Genomic DNA, 19331 nt, shown 5'->3' on the forward strand with positions numbered 1-19331 from the left:
GTTGTTGTGATTATAGGCAAAACACTTCAAAAAAATAAGTTTACTACAGTGTATTTTGAAACAATGTAACTGTAAGTGCTATAGAAGTCTTGTGAAACCAATTTTTCAAAATATCACAAGCAATAAAAAATAATGGAGTGATCAAAATAAAATTGGCCTACAATTAAGAACAAATCGAGAACAAGCTGAGGCTGAGCTACTGAAAAATGCGATTTTAAGCAATGTTGTGAAACCCCTTTAAAAAATTTCCATGCCAAAGAAAAGGAGCTTTTCGGGGGAAAATAAAGGAGTTCTCAATTTCTATAATGGCAAACGAGGCCTGAAGCACAATAGCTATCAACTGCGCTGCTTACGCCCTTATAATTCAACAAAAAATTATGAACAATCAATTCTCACATTTTTAAGAGAATGGAGAATAGCCAGCCTGACTTCAATTTACTGGTTCTTAAAAAGATGAGTGCAATGTAGAATTTTCACTATTATCATGCAATGCCCAATCAGGAAGGCAATCATAAAACAAAAAGAACCATTTAATAATGATGGTGTTAATCAGAAAATAGTCATAAGCTATGATGAAAAATGATATAGATAAAAAATACAATTGTAATGAAAAAAATCAAGGTTAGCCACAATAATTAAACTTATAAAGGATATAGCCTAAACCAAGAGGATTTTAAAAACAAATTTTGGTCTCAAACGTTTTTCGGAATATATCCTTTCTCTTTAGAATTGTTGTTGAAAATAGGCTTATCTATTTTCGTTGAAAGAGGAAGCTAATAACGAGCCCCCAAAATTGATTGGTTGTGTCGATCAGCTCTATGCCCATCACAAATGGTAACTATGGCTTAGATGCAGGGGGAGGGGGCTGTGTTTCCCAAATGAAAATTTTGACAACAGCTGGCCACCTCTGGCTTCAGTTCTTCCAAATGATACTTTGAAAATTTGGCATATTTATAATTCCATGACCTTGATTTCGTCCAAATATATCTGTTTGTTATATATCTGTTTTCTTGTTTTAAAGCCTGCCCCCCCCCCTGAGGTATGATTCTTGCTCGAGTTTGCCCCCCCCCCCCTTCTAGCCGACACTTACCGCCACGTGGTTGCTGAGATGGCTGTGTATTTGACAAGAACAACTTCAATAAAATGTTTTGTTTAAAAGAAGATAGAGAAAAGCAGCAATCTTAGTTATAATAACAATTATAATTTTAAACGGATTTTGAATTGATACGCTTCTATCACTTAGTTATTTCTTTATATATATATTAATCACAAAATTTAACATATCAAATGCAGTTCATTAAATACTTGCTATATTTGCCACAAAATATAAGCTGCATTTCTATGCTCTGAATTTGATGCCATGCAAAACATCTAGAAGATCGTTCTTTAAAACATGGTAGATATCGCCAATGCAACTTTGTAGTGCATATAACTGCATGACAATCATTGTCCTCACTGTTTTTGGACTGTAGCCATTGTAAATTGGATGGTCTGGAAAGTGTCCGCTCGTGTATGGAGCCAAAAGAGGGCCTAGGTTATTTTCAACCTGGAAAGTAATAAACGATATTGAAATGTAGTCCCAAAAAAGTCATGAATTAAGAAACAAAAATCCCAGCTCCTATTTGAGTTCTTTTAGCCTCCTCGTAGAATGGAGGTTTTTGTGCTTAGCACAAAAAGTCCCACCCAACTTATCGAGTAGTAAATCATTAGAGCATTTTCATCCTGAAAGTATTTGTCTTCAGCCAAAGAGCTTTAGAAGTCCAAAATTAACCCCTTGTGAAAGTGGCTGCCATCTTTGTTCTGCAGTGATGACGTTTTACTAGACACTTCCCCTGAAATGAGTTAAATGCATTTCAGTTTCCATCTCGGTTTTGCCATAAATTTCTTTATTCAAGAACAAAGATTGCATTTAGCAAAATGAGTCTTTTGAAGTTCTAAACTATGTTGTCACGTGCCAGGATCAAAATCTGATATGGTTTATATAATATGTAATCTTTTTGAACCTTCAATGGTTATATATTTGCATTTCTTTCCTATTATTTTACCCACCAGTTTTCTATATACTGACTCGGCAATATCCCGAAGTTCGAATTCCATATGCCTGAGATCTTTCGTCATCTCATCAGCCTCTAAAGGCAGGCGTGACTCGTCAATTTGTAGTTGTTGCAACACGCTTACCATAAGCTCCATCATATTCAACAATTCATTGGCTCGATCTTTGACCTGATAAATTCAATAATAACATGTTTTAACTTGTCTTTTGATATGCTATAAACCGCGAGCAATAAAATTCCATTCCTCTTCTGCTTAATGTCCCTAGCATTTGTACAGACCTACCTTAAGAACGATTCTAGAACTTTAAATCCTAATTTATTTCGATTTGAGCAGATTGAAATGGCTTATTTTTCGTCATGCCTTGTTATAATTTTAGCAACAAATGCAGCATCTAAAGAATCATTTGGTAAAGTTTTTATTCAAAGGAACTTCAATAATAAACGGAAATTATATCTTGCAAATTTAGAAACATCGTCTCAATAATACATCGTCTCACAATGTGAAAAATTTATGTGTGAAACGTTTGTTTGATGATAGCACCAGTTTGATAAAATGTCATGACGGAAGAAAATTACAACTTTCAAATGAAATTATATCTCAACCGAAGTTGTATCATATTCTTTGGGGTTCTTGCTCTCTACAATTTCTATCTTTTTCCTTAGATGAAGGCCCCCTATTTGGCTACCATAAGAGCGGGGCCTGGGACCATGGCCCCCCTGGATCCCCCTTAAAACCGCCACTGCTTCTGCAGGTTCTGAAGTGAATTCAAATTCATTTACCAATCATAACGCTTGAAGCCTGAGACACTTACCAACATTACCATTCATACCAACAAGCATGTCATGCTAGCATTAGTTACTCACCGACATTTTTACTTTCATTGTCCTCTGTCTACAAGTCACTGCTATGTTATTCTTCAATGCAATCTTCCCACTGTTATCCCAAATCGAATGTTGCTTCACCTAAAGGTATTTGCAAAACGTCAGCATTGTGATGCCTACTCTTATGCCTGCTTGAGCGGTTATAAATCAGCTTGGTTATCGTGAGCATTCAAAAGAGCCTTCAGAAGGTAATACCTTTTAGAAGGACAGTAAAACCTTAAGATATTCACTTTTAAATTCATACCAGCAAATAAAATTGGGGTCTGGTTATCAGGCTACCTTAACCCTAACCCTAACCCTAACCCTAACCAACATTATAAAAATGTCTAGGGAGCTTTATAGAAATTAAGCTAGGGCTCTTTTGTGCAGTGATAGGCAGTAAAAGTGTCCCAAAGTGTGCAGTGATTAAACGAGTTCATTACACAATTGATGAGGGATTCATAACTCTAGAAGATCAAGTAATGAATGGAATAAAGGAAAAAGTTACGAAAGTATGCAGCTGGTGGAAAATTTCCTCTATATCAGATATTATTTATTCTTAAATTTCCCATGCATGTTGAAAATCAGCTTAAAAGCAGCTACGAGTACACGCTAGTCTTACTTTCAGTAGCCATATCAATCAGGTTTTTTACGTACGTATTTTCTGATAATTTCGATATTCTGGAAATTGAGAAGTTTCAGTCTTTGCAGCAGATCTATTGGCTTGCTGTGCATATCAAAATTGTCTTTCTCCGGTTTTCGATGTCCTTGAATGTTTAACACGACAGCAAACATCACTAAAATATGCATTATCACCTTCATCTTTCCAAAACTTGAATTGCAAATGTCTAGAAAGAAGCAAGAGATAACTGATAGCAAATGCTTGAAGTAAATTAGTGATGCTTTAAAAATGCAAAAATCAGACACCACTCAATCACTCATTTTTTGCTTTGCAACTATGTTTCAACCTAAGTTTACGAAAATGCTTTTAAGATCTCTTGCTGTTTAGTAACTGCCGAAGTTTTCATGGTACTTGCAATGTTTTTATTCTTGGTGTCACAAAAATTGTGAATAATATTGAGGTTAACGCTGTCGGATGAATTAAATACTATATGCTATGCCATCAACAGAGATTTAGATATTCAAGAATAATTATTCAAATTCTATATCTTGCACTCACTTCTGACAACTTCTTGTATTTCTCTTTTCCTGCTTCTCTTTCTTCAACTTTGATGTTCTTCGGTCCAGCACTTGAAGCTTCAAACCAGGCGATACTTTTATAGCCATTTCATGCGGAAATTTGACCCTGAACATCCCAGAAATGCAGGTTGTTTGCGCATACTACGGGGTTTCACACTTGCAATCACGGTAAACTGCTGAAAATATTCCCCTTCATTACCCATTGTTTCATTGACAATGGAAAGAAGATCCTTTGTAAATCGACCGAGTAAGTCAAGCTCATCAGGATAATAAGTATTACAAACCTTGGAAATCCCCATGACTTGCACTCATTTCAATTGATACAAAGTATCTAATTTGAGTAAGAAAAAAAGAGAGAAATTACCACCTTTAAAGCATCAAACAAAATAATAGTCAAGATGAATTATATAAAAATGATATCTATTATGAATTATGACCAACATTTCAAGAGCTTGGGCTCTTAAAAGCCTGTTTAAACTAACAGTTTCTTTGAATGACACGATGAAGAGCTTTGGTCAGACGACAACACGGCGAGACTTTTTAGGATCTATACAAATCATTTTGAAGAGCTAAGTTTTATTTCAAGAATAGTTGAAATTTAGTTGCGATAATTTCTTTATTGACAGGGGCTATTGAAAAAGCCAGTTATTGAGCTTGTTGCTGCAAAATTTATAAAAGAAGCATGCAAGAGATATATAGGGAAAATTCACAATTTAGGTAAAGAAGCGTAAAATTTAAGAAAAAGAAGTCTAAAAAATGTCAGCAGAAAGGTCAAAGATACGGATTGAATTTTTCTGTGTGTTTTTGCTTCCACGACCACCTGCAAGAGTCTACTCTCTTTATATCAAGAGAATAGAGGATAAGAAACTTAAGACACCTGCTTCTTCCTAGAAATTCAAAATATTGTCGTTGCAAGGCATTATTACATCCTATTTTAAGAAATTACATCATTATGCAGAGAATTTTGGTAATTCTGTCATGCCAACATATTCGAGGCTTTTTCAAGATACAAAGAAGATTTTCTCTTCAGATTTTCCCCGTTTAAGTTAAGCATTCTATGCTGTCGATGTCAAACTTTTAAACTCATTTAACATCAGGCGTTACCGATGATATTTCTGATCGGTAAAAATACGTGTCCTTTTGAGTGACAATTTTAAAGAACTGTGAAGAGGTTGGCAGTCTCTAAAAAAGTTAAAGAGTGATGCCGTGACATAAATTGACCTTTACTAGAATGTTTATATGTTGATAAAATCAACTGAAAGAACACTTGAGTAAGACTATAACTTTATAAAACCAGTAATTCGCTCTGAATTGATCAAAATACGACAATTGAAAGGTACGAGGTTAGTTAAGGGATTCTTGCGGTTTTTTGCTCGTTTGATAGAGTCGAGAACTAACTTCAAATTAGAGTGCTTTGGCAGTAAAAGTGTTTGAGTTATTTTAGCGATATCGCAACCAATATTTTTCATGTTCTAATACTGAATTTAAAGAACAAATTTTATAATACTTCTTCAGATTAAGTGACCAAAATCTAAAATCTTGAAAGAATATGTTTATACCAAAGTTAAACGGCAGGTTTTATATAGTATTCGAAATTGAAATTCTACAACTAGCGGCAAGTTTTCTAGTGTGCAAGTAATTCTCTAATAGAACTTCTAAACAGCAAAAGAAATACACCCGTTTCGAAATTACTAGTGTGATATGACGTTGTAACATAAATGAACTAGCAAAACTTTACAAATATATGTATAAATGTAAGTAGCTCCATCAAGGTAAACGAAAGCTAAGTGTTAAATTTTCGAAATAAAAAAATTATTTTCATTTTTTGATCAACTGAGACTGTAGCAACACGACCAGTATCACATTCCATCAATAGTCCCATAGGATAAGTTGCAATAGGAAAATTACCATCTGCACGAGGTTGGTTAGGATGACGGATTATATTGATAAGTACAGATGTGAGTAACAATCCTGCTACAGAATCACAAGTGACTTTCGAACAGTAGGTGCAAACTTGATCTTATTTCATCTGCGGGGGATAATTTTTAGCTTACTGTTTGTGGCGGAGCGCTGCGGAGCAGCTCGTGCAGGCATCGAGAAAGTTACCTTGCGCTTAGTTAGCATACTGATTAAAGAAAGCTGACTTTTTATTAATTTAATTTCGTTTTTAATATTTTTGCATTGTGTTGTACTTCTGCATGATAGATTTTCGTCCAAAGTAGCTCAAAGATATTTGCTTCATAGACCTTATCTTCTTGTCTTTTTTACTAAATTCACTTGATCTTAAATGAAATGCAGCTCCTGCTTAAGACCTAAATTTATGAATTTAGATTTTTTGCTATTTAGACACATTTTTCCTGATGTGGTTTAGTAGAGGGGTAACACAGCATAACGCCGTTATGCTACCTAACATGTTTGGGCTGCAGCGTTATACTACCTAAACAAGCAAATAGTAGCGTTATGTATCGTAAATATCAGTGTAATGCTAGATACAAGTACAAATGGCCAAATTTTACTAGACCATATAGCAAATAAATTGGTTAGGCTTTTGATACTTGCCTCATCCAACGTTCGGGTGAGTATGAAAAGAATTAAAGTCGCATGAAGATATCGCAATTGCATTTCGGACATTTGCTTATGTAAATTAGACATGTGTAGTTCGAGGATCCTTCTCTTCGTGATTGTACGCAGTAGCGAAGGAAGGATATTATTCAATTGTCAGAACAGAGAGAAAAATCAAAGAAGAAGTAAATGATTATGGTTACCTAGGTCATCTACTAATGTCCGAAAATAAAAAAAAAGAAGAAATTTAACAGAAAAGTAGCTGCTGGTGGGAAAGATTTGGGCAATATGTCGTTTCATGAGATAAAATCAATGCTTGAAGAAAAGAGTAATGGATGGAGTCATACTACTAGCAACAAAATTTGGTGTGAAGACATGGACACTAGCATAAATTGGCAGTGGCACAGAAAAGCTTGGAAAAAAGCATGCTTAATATTACATAACTGAACAAGTGGAAAAATGAAAATCTTAAGATCGCAAAACAAATGTTTTGACATTGTAGAAAACTCAGAAATATGTAAGTGGCGAATGGGCGAGCAATGTTGCCAGCATGTAATAAAGAAGATGAACAAGAAGATCACTGAGTTGAGTGGTTATCAGTTTCCATAAAGAAGACGTGAAAGACCTAAAAAGGGACGCAAAGATGATCTGCAGAATATCGCATATACCGTTAGGATGAGATTCACGAGGTACAACGCAAATAGTTAAATGCTCAAGGCAGAGATGTCTTTAAAAAACACAAAATATGACATTGTTCTATAAAGAGCTAAAAACGCGGTTTTTGTTTTCCAATATTTGCGTTATACTCCACCACTGGATGCATGCATCTGAATTGTTTTTTAGTTTGATTTTCAAACCAGAGCATGGTTTTTATATATCCTCTAGAAACAGGTCACACTCTGGGTGTATCATCTGCATACATAATAGGGGTACTGTTTTGAAGGAACTGCCTAAAATGTCATCCATATTAAATATGAAATAAAAGGGACCAAATTACGAACCCTGAGGAATACCATATTGAACTGAACAGATTTCGGCTAGAAATGTTGACATAAGATGAGCAGTACTTTTGCTGTTCAGATAAGAAACTTTCCTCCGCCTTTAAAAAAGAAAAAGCTAAATTTCCGCCACAGAATTGAGATGTGTCTGTTTTCGCCACTGGTCATCGACCTGATCAGATTACTTGTGGGACAGGGACATCATTGTAGAGCCTCGATTTCATTGTCCCTTGTAAATATTTTTAAAAAGATGGTGGCGGCAAGAACAGTGCAATTTACGCTAATTGCAGTGTTGACGATTGGTTTCTTTGTATATTGCATTCAATACTTTCAACAAAATGTGTCACCCCAAGTTCCAGCTGACTGCCATGATGTTGAGCGCTGGTGCCAGGGCCCAGATATCGCAGCATTGTGTGGGGTAAAACTATTTTGATAGAAAAGTTAGTTAGGCCTATGCATAGTTAGTAGTATTACCCTGAATTTGTCTAATTTTCAGCGAATTAAAAAAAGGTATTTTGTAGCTGTTAACTATCTCTTCTTCGCTTTGCTAACATAAGCTATTTCTATGTTGAACCGTCATCCGTAAATTATATTTCTCAAGTAAGCTTGGGTTGTTTTTTATTCTAAAAATTGCCTTTTACACAGAAACACTGCTCCCATCTTTATTTAGTAGTAGATTGGTATACTGGCCAAGAATTGCAATCAGGCTGCCTTTTGTCCAATGTGTTAGAGGACAATTCTGATACCTTCAAGATATTTGGATAAAGCTGTTTCTAGCCCAAGTAGTAAATTACCCTGTCCCCCTTTTTTTCGGATACAAAAAATGAGATATATACAATTTTTAATTAGAAATTTGTTTTTTGATACTTCTGTAGCACAGTGCTCAATACGTTAGCATGTAGAGCGTGATATATCATAGAGTTGAAGAAAGTAAAACTACATGGTTTATCTCTACAAGCCTGTTCCGTGAGTAACTCACTCTTCAGGAGATGTTGATATACTGGAATATTCCTCGAATAAATAGATAATACGGTACAGAAGGTGTTACATAATGTGTGAGGTTATACAAAAGGTGAATTAGGGGCGGTACATAAAGGGATTTAGGTTTTTTGGCAATTTTTAATTAGGTATTTTGACATAAAAATAAGTGTGATGTTATTTTGTTTGATTTTATGCGATGTGATGTGATGTAATGTGATGTAATGTGATGTAATGTGATGTAATGTTATATTATGTTATGTTATGTTATGTTATGTTATGTTATGTTATGTTATGTTATGTTATGTTATGTTATGTTATGTTATGTTATGTTATGTTATGTTATGTTATGTATGTTATGTTATGTTATGTTTTCGAAGTATGAAGTGCAAGAATAATTTTGATGTTCTTCTCGATGTTTAAAAACAATTAACATGAAACTCTGTTACCTTTTCTTTTAGGTTTTAGAATATTGCCAACTAAAATGGAAAAAAGCTAGCTCTTACCACAATGCAACTCCCAGCATCCAATCAAAATTGCCTGCACCGGTGGATGTGGCAGTCTATTTTGAGTCACTTTGTCCAGACTCTATAAAGTTCATTATTGAGCAATTATATCCAACATACCAAAAGCTCTATGGCAAACACATATTTAAGGTTGATCTTGTTCCATATGGAAATGTCAAGGTATGTAAGATAATTTTTTTATGACCCCTTGTCTCTAATTACCTTCTACCAAGACCTTTTCTTAGAGGCACCACTGGTGGTGACCTTGAGGAGGGTGCAGCAGTGGCTGATCCAGATTATTACCAGGGTTGCTAGGTATTTTGGCGTGATAGCATGATTGGCATATTTCCGATGTGAGAATTCGTGAAACAAACTTTAAATTTTGTGTCAATGCCTGAATAGACAAATACTCAGTTGCTAGAGGCACTGACAAAAATTTATAGAGTTGATCACACTGCACCCCTAGCCTTCCTCCCTTGAAACAAGCCTGAATCGCCAAATATGCTTTTGAATCCTTATTTATGAAAATTGCTTGAAAAGAATGTGGGCGTGGGGTTCAATCCAGGGGTGCCTACCCTGGAGGGGCAGCTGCCCCTCCTGCCTTTTTCCTGGAGGGGCAGAGGGGGCAAGCAGTGCCTTAAAATGTTAAATCCTAAGAAAATATTATTGGATCTCATAGATAATCAATGACTAGTTCAGCCACTTTCATTATGTTACTTTCCTTTAGAAATTCAAAAAAATAAACAAATCCTTCCTCTTTACTGTCTGTCTTTGATAATGGAAAATTCTCCTTCAGAAAACGATAATAAGCTTGAAAAACTAACGGACTGACTTTTTTGCCCATCATTGGAATGAGGGTGTAGCTATGCTTATTTTATGCCTTAATAGAAAAAACACGCTGAAGTAAACAATTATTTGTTTTGTCATTTTTTTGTGATTATTATTTTTCTTTTTACACTCTCAAAGCTGACAATCAAAGTCATACAGCCAGCCCATTTATAATTGCCATGATTTTCGTAAAACCAAAGACTCTATATAATGACCAGAGGCGGCTGGTAGTAGAGAAATACTGGTATTGGAATATCGATGACTAGTAGAACTAGACAAGAGAGGCTTAAACAGCACAGCATAGGTTCCAAATCTTTGATTGGCTGAGCGTCCAAAATTCTCCGTACCCCATTAGCCAATCAGAATTCAAGAAGATGACACCAAACAGGCTATCTTTCAGCACATTTTACACGTTTATTTTTTGTGGGTAGTGGTAAAAACGTCCAAAATAGGCCTAAATCTAGCTGCGAGACACGTTTGTAATGCGATATGCAGAATTTTGGTCGCGCAGCCAATCAAAGATTTGGAACCTGGTTTATACCCTAAGACGAAGGGGAAATCCCAACAGAAACGCCTATAAGGGGGTATGCCTATAAAATACGGTCATGCGGCCAATCCATTCAGAAAACGATGGAGCAACTACAAGCACTGAAGGTAAAAGTGGGAGAATTCGCAAAATCTGCATACAGTCTGATGAACAAGTACGACGAAAGATATCAAGCTGCAACCCATGTTGGGGCAATCGTATTCGACAATCTACGACCTGTCTACAAAAATATTGACGATCAACTGTTGACAGCATCCACGAGGAACGAAAAACTTGTTTGCATCCTCGACAACTATCAAGATCAAATACTTACACTGAAAGATTTCATGAGTAAAATTTACGATGAATCGCAGGATACACAGCAGGACAATTTGAAAAGATCAATTGGTGATGTAATTGGCAATTTATCATCTTCGTTGTACATTATTGCCTTCATCAAACACAAACTTGGTGACCAGAGGCATCCAGTGTCCCGGTACAAACAACGAATCGAAATTCTGATGACAGAACGAGTAGCCGAGTACCTTCCAGCAGGTACGTCGAGAGAACTGGTTTATGCTGTCCGTAATTACGTCATATCGCGGGAAGTGATTCTTTGTGCAGAGACAATGTTTCGATATTTTGAAATGCTACAGCATTTCTGAATTTATGCATTCTTCACAAAAAGCAAGAAAAAAGAAAACACCGAAGAATCATGTACGACGAACAAATAGAGACAAATAAGTTTATTTATAAGGCGCAATTATTAATGGATATATGATATCATAGTTGATGATGATATTATTTTGTAAATAGTATAGATGTTGCTTGCTTGTATTTATTTTACAGTTTACAGTATGTTAAATATTTATGATAAATTTGCGCCATGATGATTGGGTCTTATTTTACGATTTTTCTGAATTTTATGTAACCCGTAATAAACGAACAAGGCATTCGTAGAAAAAATAATTAGGCACATATGTGCAATACCTCAACTGGGTACAAGCAAGGTTCAACAATTCCCTGCTGTTTAAAAATTGGTTGTGATGGACATAACATCTCTCAAGGAATAGACGGTCACCCTTTGTTTACCTGCACCTAAAACGCAGGATACATCTGGAAATTTGCCCAAAAGTTCCGCAAAAAAGATAAATTTCATAGAAAACACATTTGAGTAGCAGACCGAGTCCTGATAACAGTTTTTAAAAGCACGAAGCATGAAATTTTGGTCATACTGCTATTTTTACAGACAGTGAATTGGAGAACTTTTTATTCAAAGCACGTGAAAATTTGAAAGCTCGTATAAATGTCACGTGATGACAAGGTGAAGGGAACTTCCGAGAATTGAACGGTTTTCCCCATTGACGTGTCACGAGGGAATCTCTTTATTTCGTCATTCTTTATCTTTGGCACAGTGGCAACAAATGGAATTTTAATTATTTGTACATAGAAGTACTTGCAAGGATACCGACAGAATAGAGTACCGAAGTGATGACGTCATAAAAATCTATTTTTAGAATTTCTGAATTTTGATCCCGGAACCTATAAGAGCATCATGAAATACCTCTTAATATGCAAAATCAGTTAAAGGCATCACGAATTGGCTTAGATATGGCCACATAAGGACAAGCTCTTGCCTAATCAAACCTCTGTAATTTGGTCTTGGTTCATAACTTTATGAACCAGGCCATAATAACAGTGATCCGTTAGCAAACTTGAAATCTTTCATTGGCCATATCTCGCCCAGTTTGGAACATATCCAACTAATTTTGCATATTGAGAGGTATTTTAACCCATTTTTTCAGATTATGCGGCCAAATTTTAGAAATTCTAGATTTTTGGTGACGTCACACTTCGGTACTCTATAACGGTAACATTATACATCCCTCAAGTTATCGTGATTAACAAGGGGGTGGGGAAGGGGCAGTCGCCCCTCCAGCCCCTGTGATTTTTCTTTGTTTAAAACAACAGCCTATTGTCCAGTAGCGGCGCCACGGGGGGGGACTGGGGGGACACTGGGGGGCTTTTTATTTGCAAAAAACTGACGGCCCCATTCGTCGGAGGCCACGCCAAAGGCATTTGCTCAAAATGAAATCCTTGCTCCTTAATTTCGCGAATAGATATCTCATTGGTTTTGAAGGTAAGAGTTTGGAATCCAGAGTCTTGCTAAACCCTACCTTGCATTTACAGGTGGGGGGGGGTGTGTTTGGGGTTGACGGTATTTCGGTATTTGCCTTTTCCTCTGTCGGTATTTCGGTAATTGAAAAATCGGCGGTGAACGGTTTTTAGTAAATTCAATGCTCAGTGTGCAGGAGCGGATTTTAGCAACAATGATTGGCGGAGGGTGTTAGACACTAATTTTGGAACCAGGTTTGGAAGATTGATAGGCCAAAGAGGAAAATATTTCTGCTGTTCACAACCCTAAGAATTTGGGAAAACACCATTTTGTAAATGTATTTGAAAAAGCCATGGCATTTTTACGTGGCAATTTCCCTTTATTCAATGTCATAGGTGACGGACCATATTCTACAACTGTCTATTTCCTTCACAATCATTGAATTCCACTAATGTTTATATCCTGCATTGTTTAAGGTGAGGAATCTTTACGTGTAAAAAGTGATTTTTCAAAGTTGTAATCAAATATCTAAAAAAATTAACAGTAGTCAAAAAGTTTTAAACCTAGTCCGTTTTCCTTGGTGCAAAGTCCACGACAAGCTTTTCAGAATCCAACTTTTTTTAAGGACTGGACTGCTTTAGCATTTAGTTTTTATTCTATCGGGAATGTCTCAAGAACGTGAAGACTTTTCTTTACAAACCCTAAAACGAGGGGAAATTACTTAGCATTGAGGTTCTCCTCCGAGGGAAGTGAGCGAAAAATTTTTGCGACCGTGCTTTTGAGATTAGCTACGTAATACGTTTCTAGAGTATCCCCCCCCCCTACGCTACTGATAAGAAGATAAATACTAACAAAAAATAAATAAAGCAAAATCTTGGCGTTACTTTTTTATTATTGACTACCAACAAATTATTTTTACCGAATGGAACAAAACTTACCGAAGGACACAGAACTATTAGGGGGTGTCTACATCCAAACAAATCATGAATGTTATTTTGGGTTTGCAAACTCATCGGCTCACCCGAGTAACAGGGCTGCAACGGCCTGGGAGTTGAGATTTTTACGAATTTTTTTTCCTGCAAATAACGACTCGATCGTACAAGGTTATTAACCCCTGGAAATATGTCATGCGCTTGAATAAAGAATGTGCCGAAAAAGAGTGACTTAAATTCGAAATCTTTGCAACATATATTTAAGTTAATCAGGATCAAAGACCGAGGTACAACTTTTTGTGTTGGGGGGAGGGCCGACTTTTTACATTAGTGTAACAACAGCCGTATTCTACAAAATAAAAGTTTTTTACTTAGGTTTCTAGAAAATAAAAAATCCTGCCAATTTATTAATCGCTACCTTTATTTGATATGTTAGCCCGCCACACACTGGGTCCTGCGAAACAGAGGAAGGGCCTCAAACGCGTTGAATAATACGATTTTATTGCAAATCTTTTTATGAAAGGTTCGCAAAGGAGTTATAATCTATTTTCCAATCAGGTTGTCGAAATGGAGCCAAAACCTAGTCAATTAATGTATCGATACTCCGCAAAATCATAAAATTACGGCCTTCCAGACTGTCATGCTGCTCAAGTGATTTGAACATGGTGTTTGTGACGTCACGATTATGCGGAAGGCTCGGGCAAACTCGTACGTGCTCGGAAAATTGTTCGGTGGCTAACTTTGACGCTAAATAACTCGTAAACTGTGTTGAATATTAAGAAACTGACAATGTCTCAGGTATTTATGCTCGATGTGCTTTCATTTTTGGTCAAGTTCATTTTGCGTGTCAGTTCACCTTAAAAATAGCACATTTTTATCTAACCAGCTGCTAAGTAGTATGACCAAAAAGTAAATAGGGATTTCCAGGTGCATCTTGAAAAATCATGTCAGAAGAAGAATGATGCATTTGATTGTTTTCTTACTTTGACCAATCAGCAACCACTATTCTCTCACATGGTTGGTCTATTCTCTTGACTCTATTCTGGTCTATTGTGAAAACCACTATTCTCTCTTGGTATCTCCAGCCACAGAATAGAGCTTTTGCCCCTCAACCATCCGTTTTTTTTACAGAGATTCCCAACAAGCTTAAATTACAAATTATAAAAGTTGGGCTTTCTCTTTCTTGGATGTTAATGTATTTGGATTTGCCAGTGGATATTTTACATGTTGCAACATTATACATTATTAACTTGTTATCCATTATTATCATCGATAAAGGCAATACCATGCATAAAGTTTAGCAAGATGTTGTTATCAAGTGTGATCTGATGCACAGTTTGAAAGTGGATACTTTTCAAAGGGTTGTTTATTCTTGTTAACATTAATACTTTTTCCAAATTCATATTTTGCTGAGATATAATGTTGAATCATTGTTTTACATTTTAGGAAACAAAAAAGGGTGATCATTGGGAATTTTCCTGTCAGCATGGTGAAGAGGAATGTCTTGGCAACATCATTGAGGTCATTTAGCAAATTATATGCATTTGTTTTAACCTTCCAATAATTTTGCATAATAATATGATCAATATTTTGTATTAATGTATTAATGTAGTTCCATATTGTGATGCAGCCATGGTACTTTTAGCCACATGGTATGAAGTGAAAAATAGTGGAGAAATTTTAAACCACTTAGGCTACTTTTGAATCCAAAATACTTTTTATTGTATGATTTTTTTGTCAAGAGAATGTATGTGATTGTTAATTTCTGGTAGACATGTGCAATTCATGAACTGCAAAATGAAACTCAGTGGATGCCCTTTATCTTCTGCATGGAGAAAAACAAAGCAACATTACCTGCAGCAAAAAAGGTAACAGAGTCCCAGCTCAAATTCTTAATGCAGATTGGCAGTAGGCATCTAGTATAGAAATAGCAGATAATATAATCATGGTGGGTTAACTTGCAACTTATGGTAGAATGCTAAAATTAGTGAAAATTTAGACAATTGTTAGGGCTGGCTGAATAGGAGTTAATCCCGGCTATGAGTTTCAAATGTTGATATGTTATTTCAATGACAGTTTCTTGAATTTGAAATAACCAACATTATAATGCTCTTTACCGCTCTCAGTATATATTTGGTTTAGATTAACTTGCTTTGGCAACCCTTTGTATAAATGTCTGAAAGTTTCCAGTTCTCTGGCAAGATTAAAGCCTTGTATAAGGATGAGAACCACAAGGCTCTCCTGTCATTCATCTAGCCCCAGTTCTTTGCAGACCCCCAGTTTTATAATCTAATTGCCATGGACCCAGGAATAATTTCAGTTTGCCTCATGCCTGAGCCTCAGTAATTCTGGAATCCCTGGATTAACTAAGAGCAAAGCCAAATTTTGTGCTTCTCTGTACTTTTGAGTTCAAGTATCAATGGAACATGGTATTTCAAAAATATTTTGATATTAAGATAATCCAAAATATTTTGATTTATTTTTAGTCTAGGCGTTGTTCTAAAGTTTGCAAATTTTGTTCAGAACATTCATAGCAACTTTATTTAGCTAATGAAAGCTAAGTTATGTCCTGCTACTTTCCAAGAATTATTAGTAGTGTGATGTTTTTTCGTTAAATTGTAAATTTTGTTTCTTCTTTAGTGTTCTGAAGAGCAGCACTTTGACTTTGATATAATTGAAAAGTGCAGAACTGGGACACTGGGAAACCAATTACAACATGAGGTTAAAACCTTGTTTACATAGTTGTGATTCTGTTATCTTACAAGTGGGCTTGCCTCATAAGAAAAGATTTTTAAAGAGCCAATATCTGATTGGTAGACATTTACAAGATGTTATCAATAGAAGGGATGTGATTGTCCAAGATATGTGTGTTGGTTACAAGTTTAGCATATTATTGTTGTTAGCATATCAAATAATTGATGTTCATTTTAGATCATTTCATTGTATGCATAGTAATTCTTCGTATTTAACTAATGCCTGATGAAAATGTTTGGATTTGTTTAATTGTGTTGGAAATGCCAAACAAAGTGTATCATAAAATTGATTAAAGTGCTATGTAAGACTATTTAGATGTCAAGGTTTGAAATACCCCAACAAATGTGTGGTCCTTAACACTTTCCTGAAAAATGCTTACTAGTTTGATTTTTTCATTACCTCACCTATTTGGAGCAATGTCTTCCTTATTCCATCTTATAGCTGGCAATTAACAATAGCAAAAAACCAATTCAATAACAGCATCAACCTTAAAAAGTACTCCAGACTTCATTGCAATTTTTGTATTGTTTAGGTTATTATTGTGAATTTTGTTGTGATGAAAATTCGCAAACTTGTATATTAAGAGAATTGACTGCAAAAGTTGTTACTGGTGAAGTCGTTTATCCTCAATTACTAATTGTGGTCAAACCCCTCACAAACAACTACATTATTATCTTAAAGTTTCTTTACTTTTTATATTAAAGATAATGCCACAGGCTCTAGCATCATGAAAACTTGCAGCTAGAATTTAGGTTCTTAACCTGAGTCTGAATGCTTAATCAAAAAATTTGTTAAAAAATATAGTAGATGTATTCAATGGAAAATTGTTAATTGAATGTTAGGATTGAAAGTAAACGGGTCAAGCATCATTTTCAAATGATGATTTGATTTTTGACTTAATGGTTTGATGTGTTAATGTGAACTGTGTTTCACTCTTTCAGATGGGTGTAAAAACTAACTCCTTGAAGCCAAAACATACGTTTATACCATGGATCACAATTAACGGGGTTGGTATTCTTGTTTATGTCAACTGACAGAATAATTTAAAGTTAATAAATATATACTTCAAATGTGACTTTCTATATGGTGAAGAGTTAGAAGCTTCAAACATTGTTATTATTTTTTAATTTTCCATGTTCAAAGTTGCATTTTAGTAAATTAATTTGTATTTACCTCATGAAATGGACAGCACACTTAACTTTATTGATGACAAAATGTGTAGTTTGGCATATTTTTCCAATACTTAAAGCATGGTGGCATAAACTAGAATATTTAGGAGGAAAAGCAAATCACATGAGCAGCAAATGCAACTTAGCCTTGTACTAAGCAGGCTTCAAACATTTCTAGTTTTTATCTTATGAGGTGCCAAGCTATGAAACAGCCTGTTTTGTTGAAAAGAACTCAAAAACTGGAAATAAAATAACTTAAGTTATGAGGTAGTTTGTAGACTAGTTTATTCTAAAGAAATGGATCATTTGAATAAATGTTGCTGTCATGATTTTTCTCATATCCAAAACTTCTGGCGTAAATCTTTGGTGGAGAAAAATTATGCAGTGCAATATGTATTCTTAGTGCAATGCTGATACAAGTATAACAATTGTAAGATTAAACCAAACTCTCTTTACCAAGCAATTTGGATCAAATTTTATCATAGTTCTTTTATAAACATTTGCTTCTTTTATATTCAAAGATAATTGCATTCCCAAATCTTCACTAAATTCTGCTTTAAGTCCAATAATTTAAATCTACTTAATATCATTCATAGTTTCATTTATCTTTAACATTTCTGTTTTTATCTCTTTCAGAGAAGTAAAGGGATACAGACAAAGGCATTATATAACTTTTTTGAACTGATTTGTGAAAGTTATGAAGGGCCAAAACCAGATGCTTGTCTAAAATGAGGATAAGAGTTGGTTTAATCGTCTGCAAATTTTCATTTATTTCCAGGAAAAAGTATATTAACAGATATTTATTTTCTTCTAATATTTGTTGCTATCATTCAATTTATTTATTGTTTTCAAAGCAGAAATTTTGATAGTATTTTCTCCCTAAATTTGTCAAGTTTGAGATTTTTCATTGCAATTATGTTGCCTGTTTCCAATGTTTTTCTGCAAAATAGCCTTTGAATTAAATGACAAACAGAGTAAAGTTTTTCAGCTATCTGAGCTCCACATTTGATAGCCATTGTTTGATAACAATAGGAACAATAGGAATTGTTCATTGCAAAACTGACTTATATTGAAAGTGAAAATAAAGAAGGTCAGAAGCAAAAAAACTTCAATTCAATATATTTTCTGCTTGAAAAACTACCATGCACTTTCAAATGGCCTAAATGAATAATTGTAGAATAGTCAATTTAAGTCAATGAAATCCTTTATAACTTCAAAGATCAATTCTGCCATTTTGTCATATCCCTGAGGTGTAAAGTGGAGGTCATCATCCCAGTACTTCATGAGGTCTGAATCGCTAATACCAAACATTGGTAACTTTCTTGATAAGTCACAAAGGCAAACAAGTTTCGAATTTACCGATGCAAATTCTCGCAATTTTTCATTCACTTCTTCCCTGTACTTGACATACCGTCCTGACTGAGGCAGCATGCCAAAAGAACATTGGGGAATGGTTATTGCACATGTTTTGATATTCTTTTCATGTGCAATCTCGTGCAAACGCTTAACATTCTTAAAAAGGTCAACTTCCTGCGCATTGTCTAGATCTGCCATGTCATTTGTACCACCAAGTATAATTGCAAAGTCATACTTGTCCTCCTTTTCGAGAATTGCAGGTAGTCTTGTAACCATTTCCGGGTATACCACTTCGCCACTGATGCCACGATTAACGATTTCAACTTCTCGTTTGATTTGTTTAAATAGCTCACCTAATCTAATTGTGTATGGGTGAAATTTAAATCCTTTTTTATGCCACCCTTCGGTAAGAGAATCTCCGAAACACAACAACCGAAGCTTTCTAGTTGCCGACATGTTTGATGCTGCTTGCTTCAAATCACTTCCCCTTG

At 35.2% G+C, this 19331-nt stretch overlaps 3 protein-coding genes across 3 annotated transcripts; 1 reads left to right on the plus strand and 2 right to left on the minus strand.

Annotated features, from left to right (window-relative positions):
• Nucleotides 1–1085: 1085 nt before the first annotated feature.
• LOC135695095 (uncharacterized) lies at nt 1086–10973 on the minus strand. The gene is made up of 6 exons (XM_065214053.2): nt 10848–10973; nt 4096–4446; nt 3573–3763; nt 2919–3017; nt 2050–2223; nt 1086–1546 (listed from the first exon to the last, which is right to left on the minus strand). Exons 3-6 carry the CDS (start codon nt 3735–3737, stop codon nt 1340–1342), a joined length of 645 nt encoding a protein of 214 aa, XP_065070125.2. The 5' UTR covers nt 3738–3763; nt 4096–4446; nt 10848–10973; the 3' UTR covers nt 1086–1339.
• Nucleotides 7907–18411, plus strand: LOC135695094 (gamma-interferon-inducible lysosomal thiol reductase). Its single transcript, XM_065214052.2, has 7 exons — nt 7907–8093; nt 9115–9339; nt 15008–15082; nt 15334–15429; nt 16202–16282; nt 17257–17322; nt 18121–18411. Exons 1-7 carry the CDS (start codon nt 7926–7928, stop codon nt 18214–18216), a joined length of 807 nt encoding a protein of 268 aa, XP_065070124.2. The 5' UTR covers nt 7907–7925; the 3' UTR covers nt 18217–18411.
• Nucleotides 18412–18596: 185 nt separating this feature from the next.
• On the minus strand, nt 18597–19296 carry LOC135695096 (uncharacterized). The gene has a single exon (XM_065214056.2). The coding sequence runs from the start codon at nt 19294–19296 to the stop codon at nt 18667–18669; it is 630 nt and encodes a 209-aa protein (XP_065070128.2). The 3' UTR covers nt 18597–18666.
• Nucleotides 19297–19331: the final 35 nt, after the last annotated feature.

This window comes from Rhopilema esculentum, chromosome 8 (assembly GCF_057945365.1).
Source record: "Rhopilema esculentum isolate cy_ngs chromosome 8, ASM5794536v1, whole genome shotgun sequence".
NCBI classification, from domain to species: Eukaryota; Metazoa; Cnidaria; class Scyphozoa; order Rhizostomeae; family Rhizostomatidae; genus Rhopilema; species Rhopilema esculentum.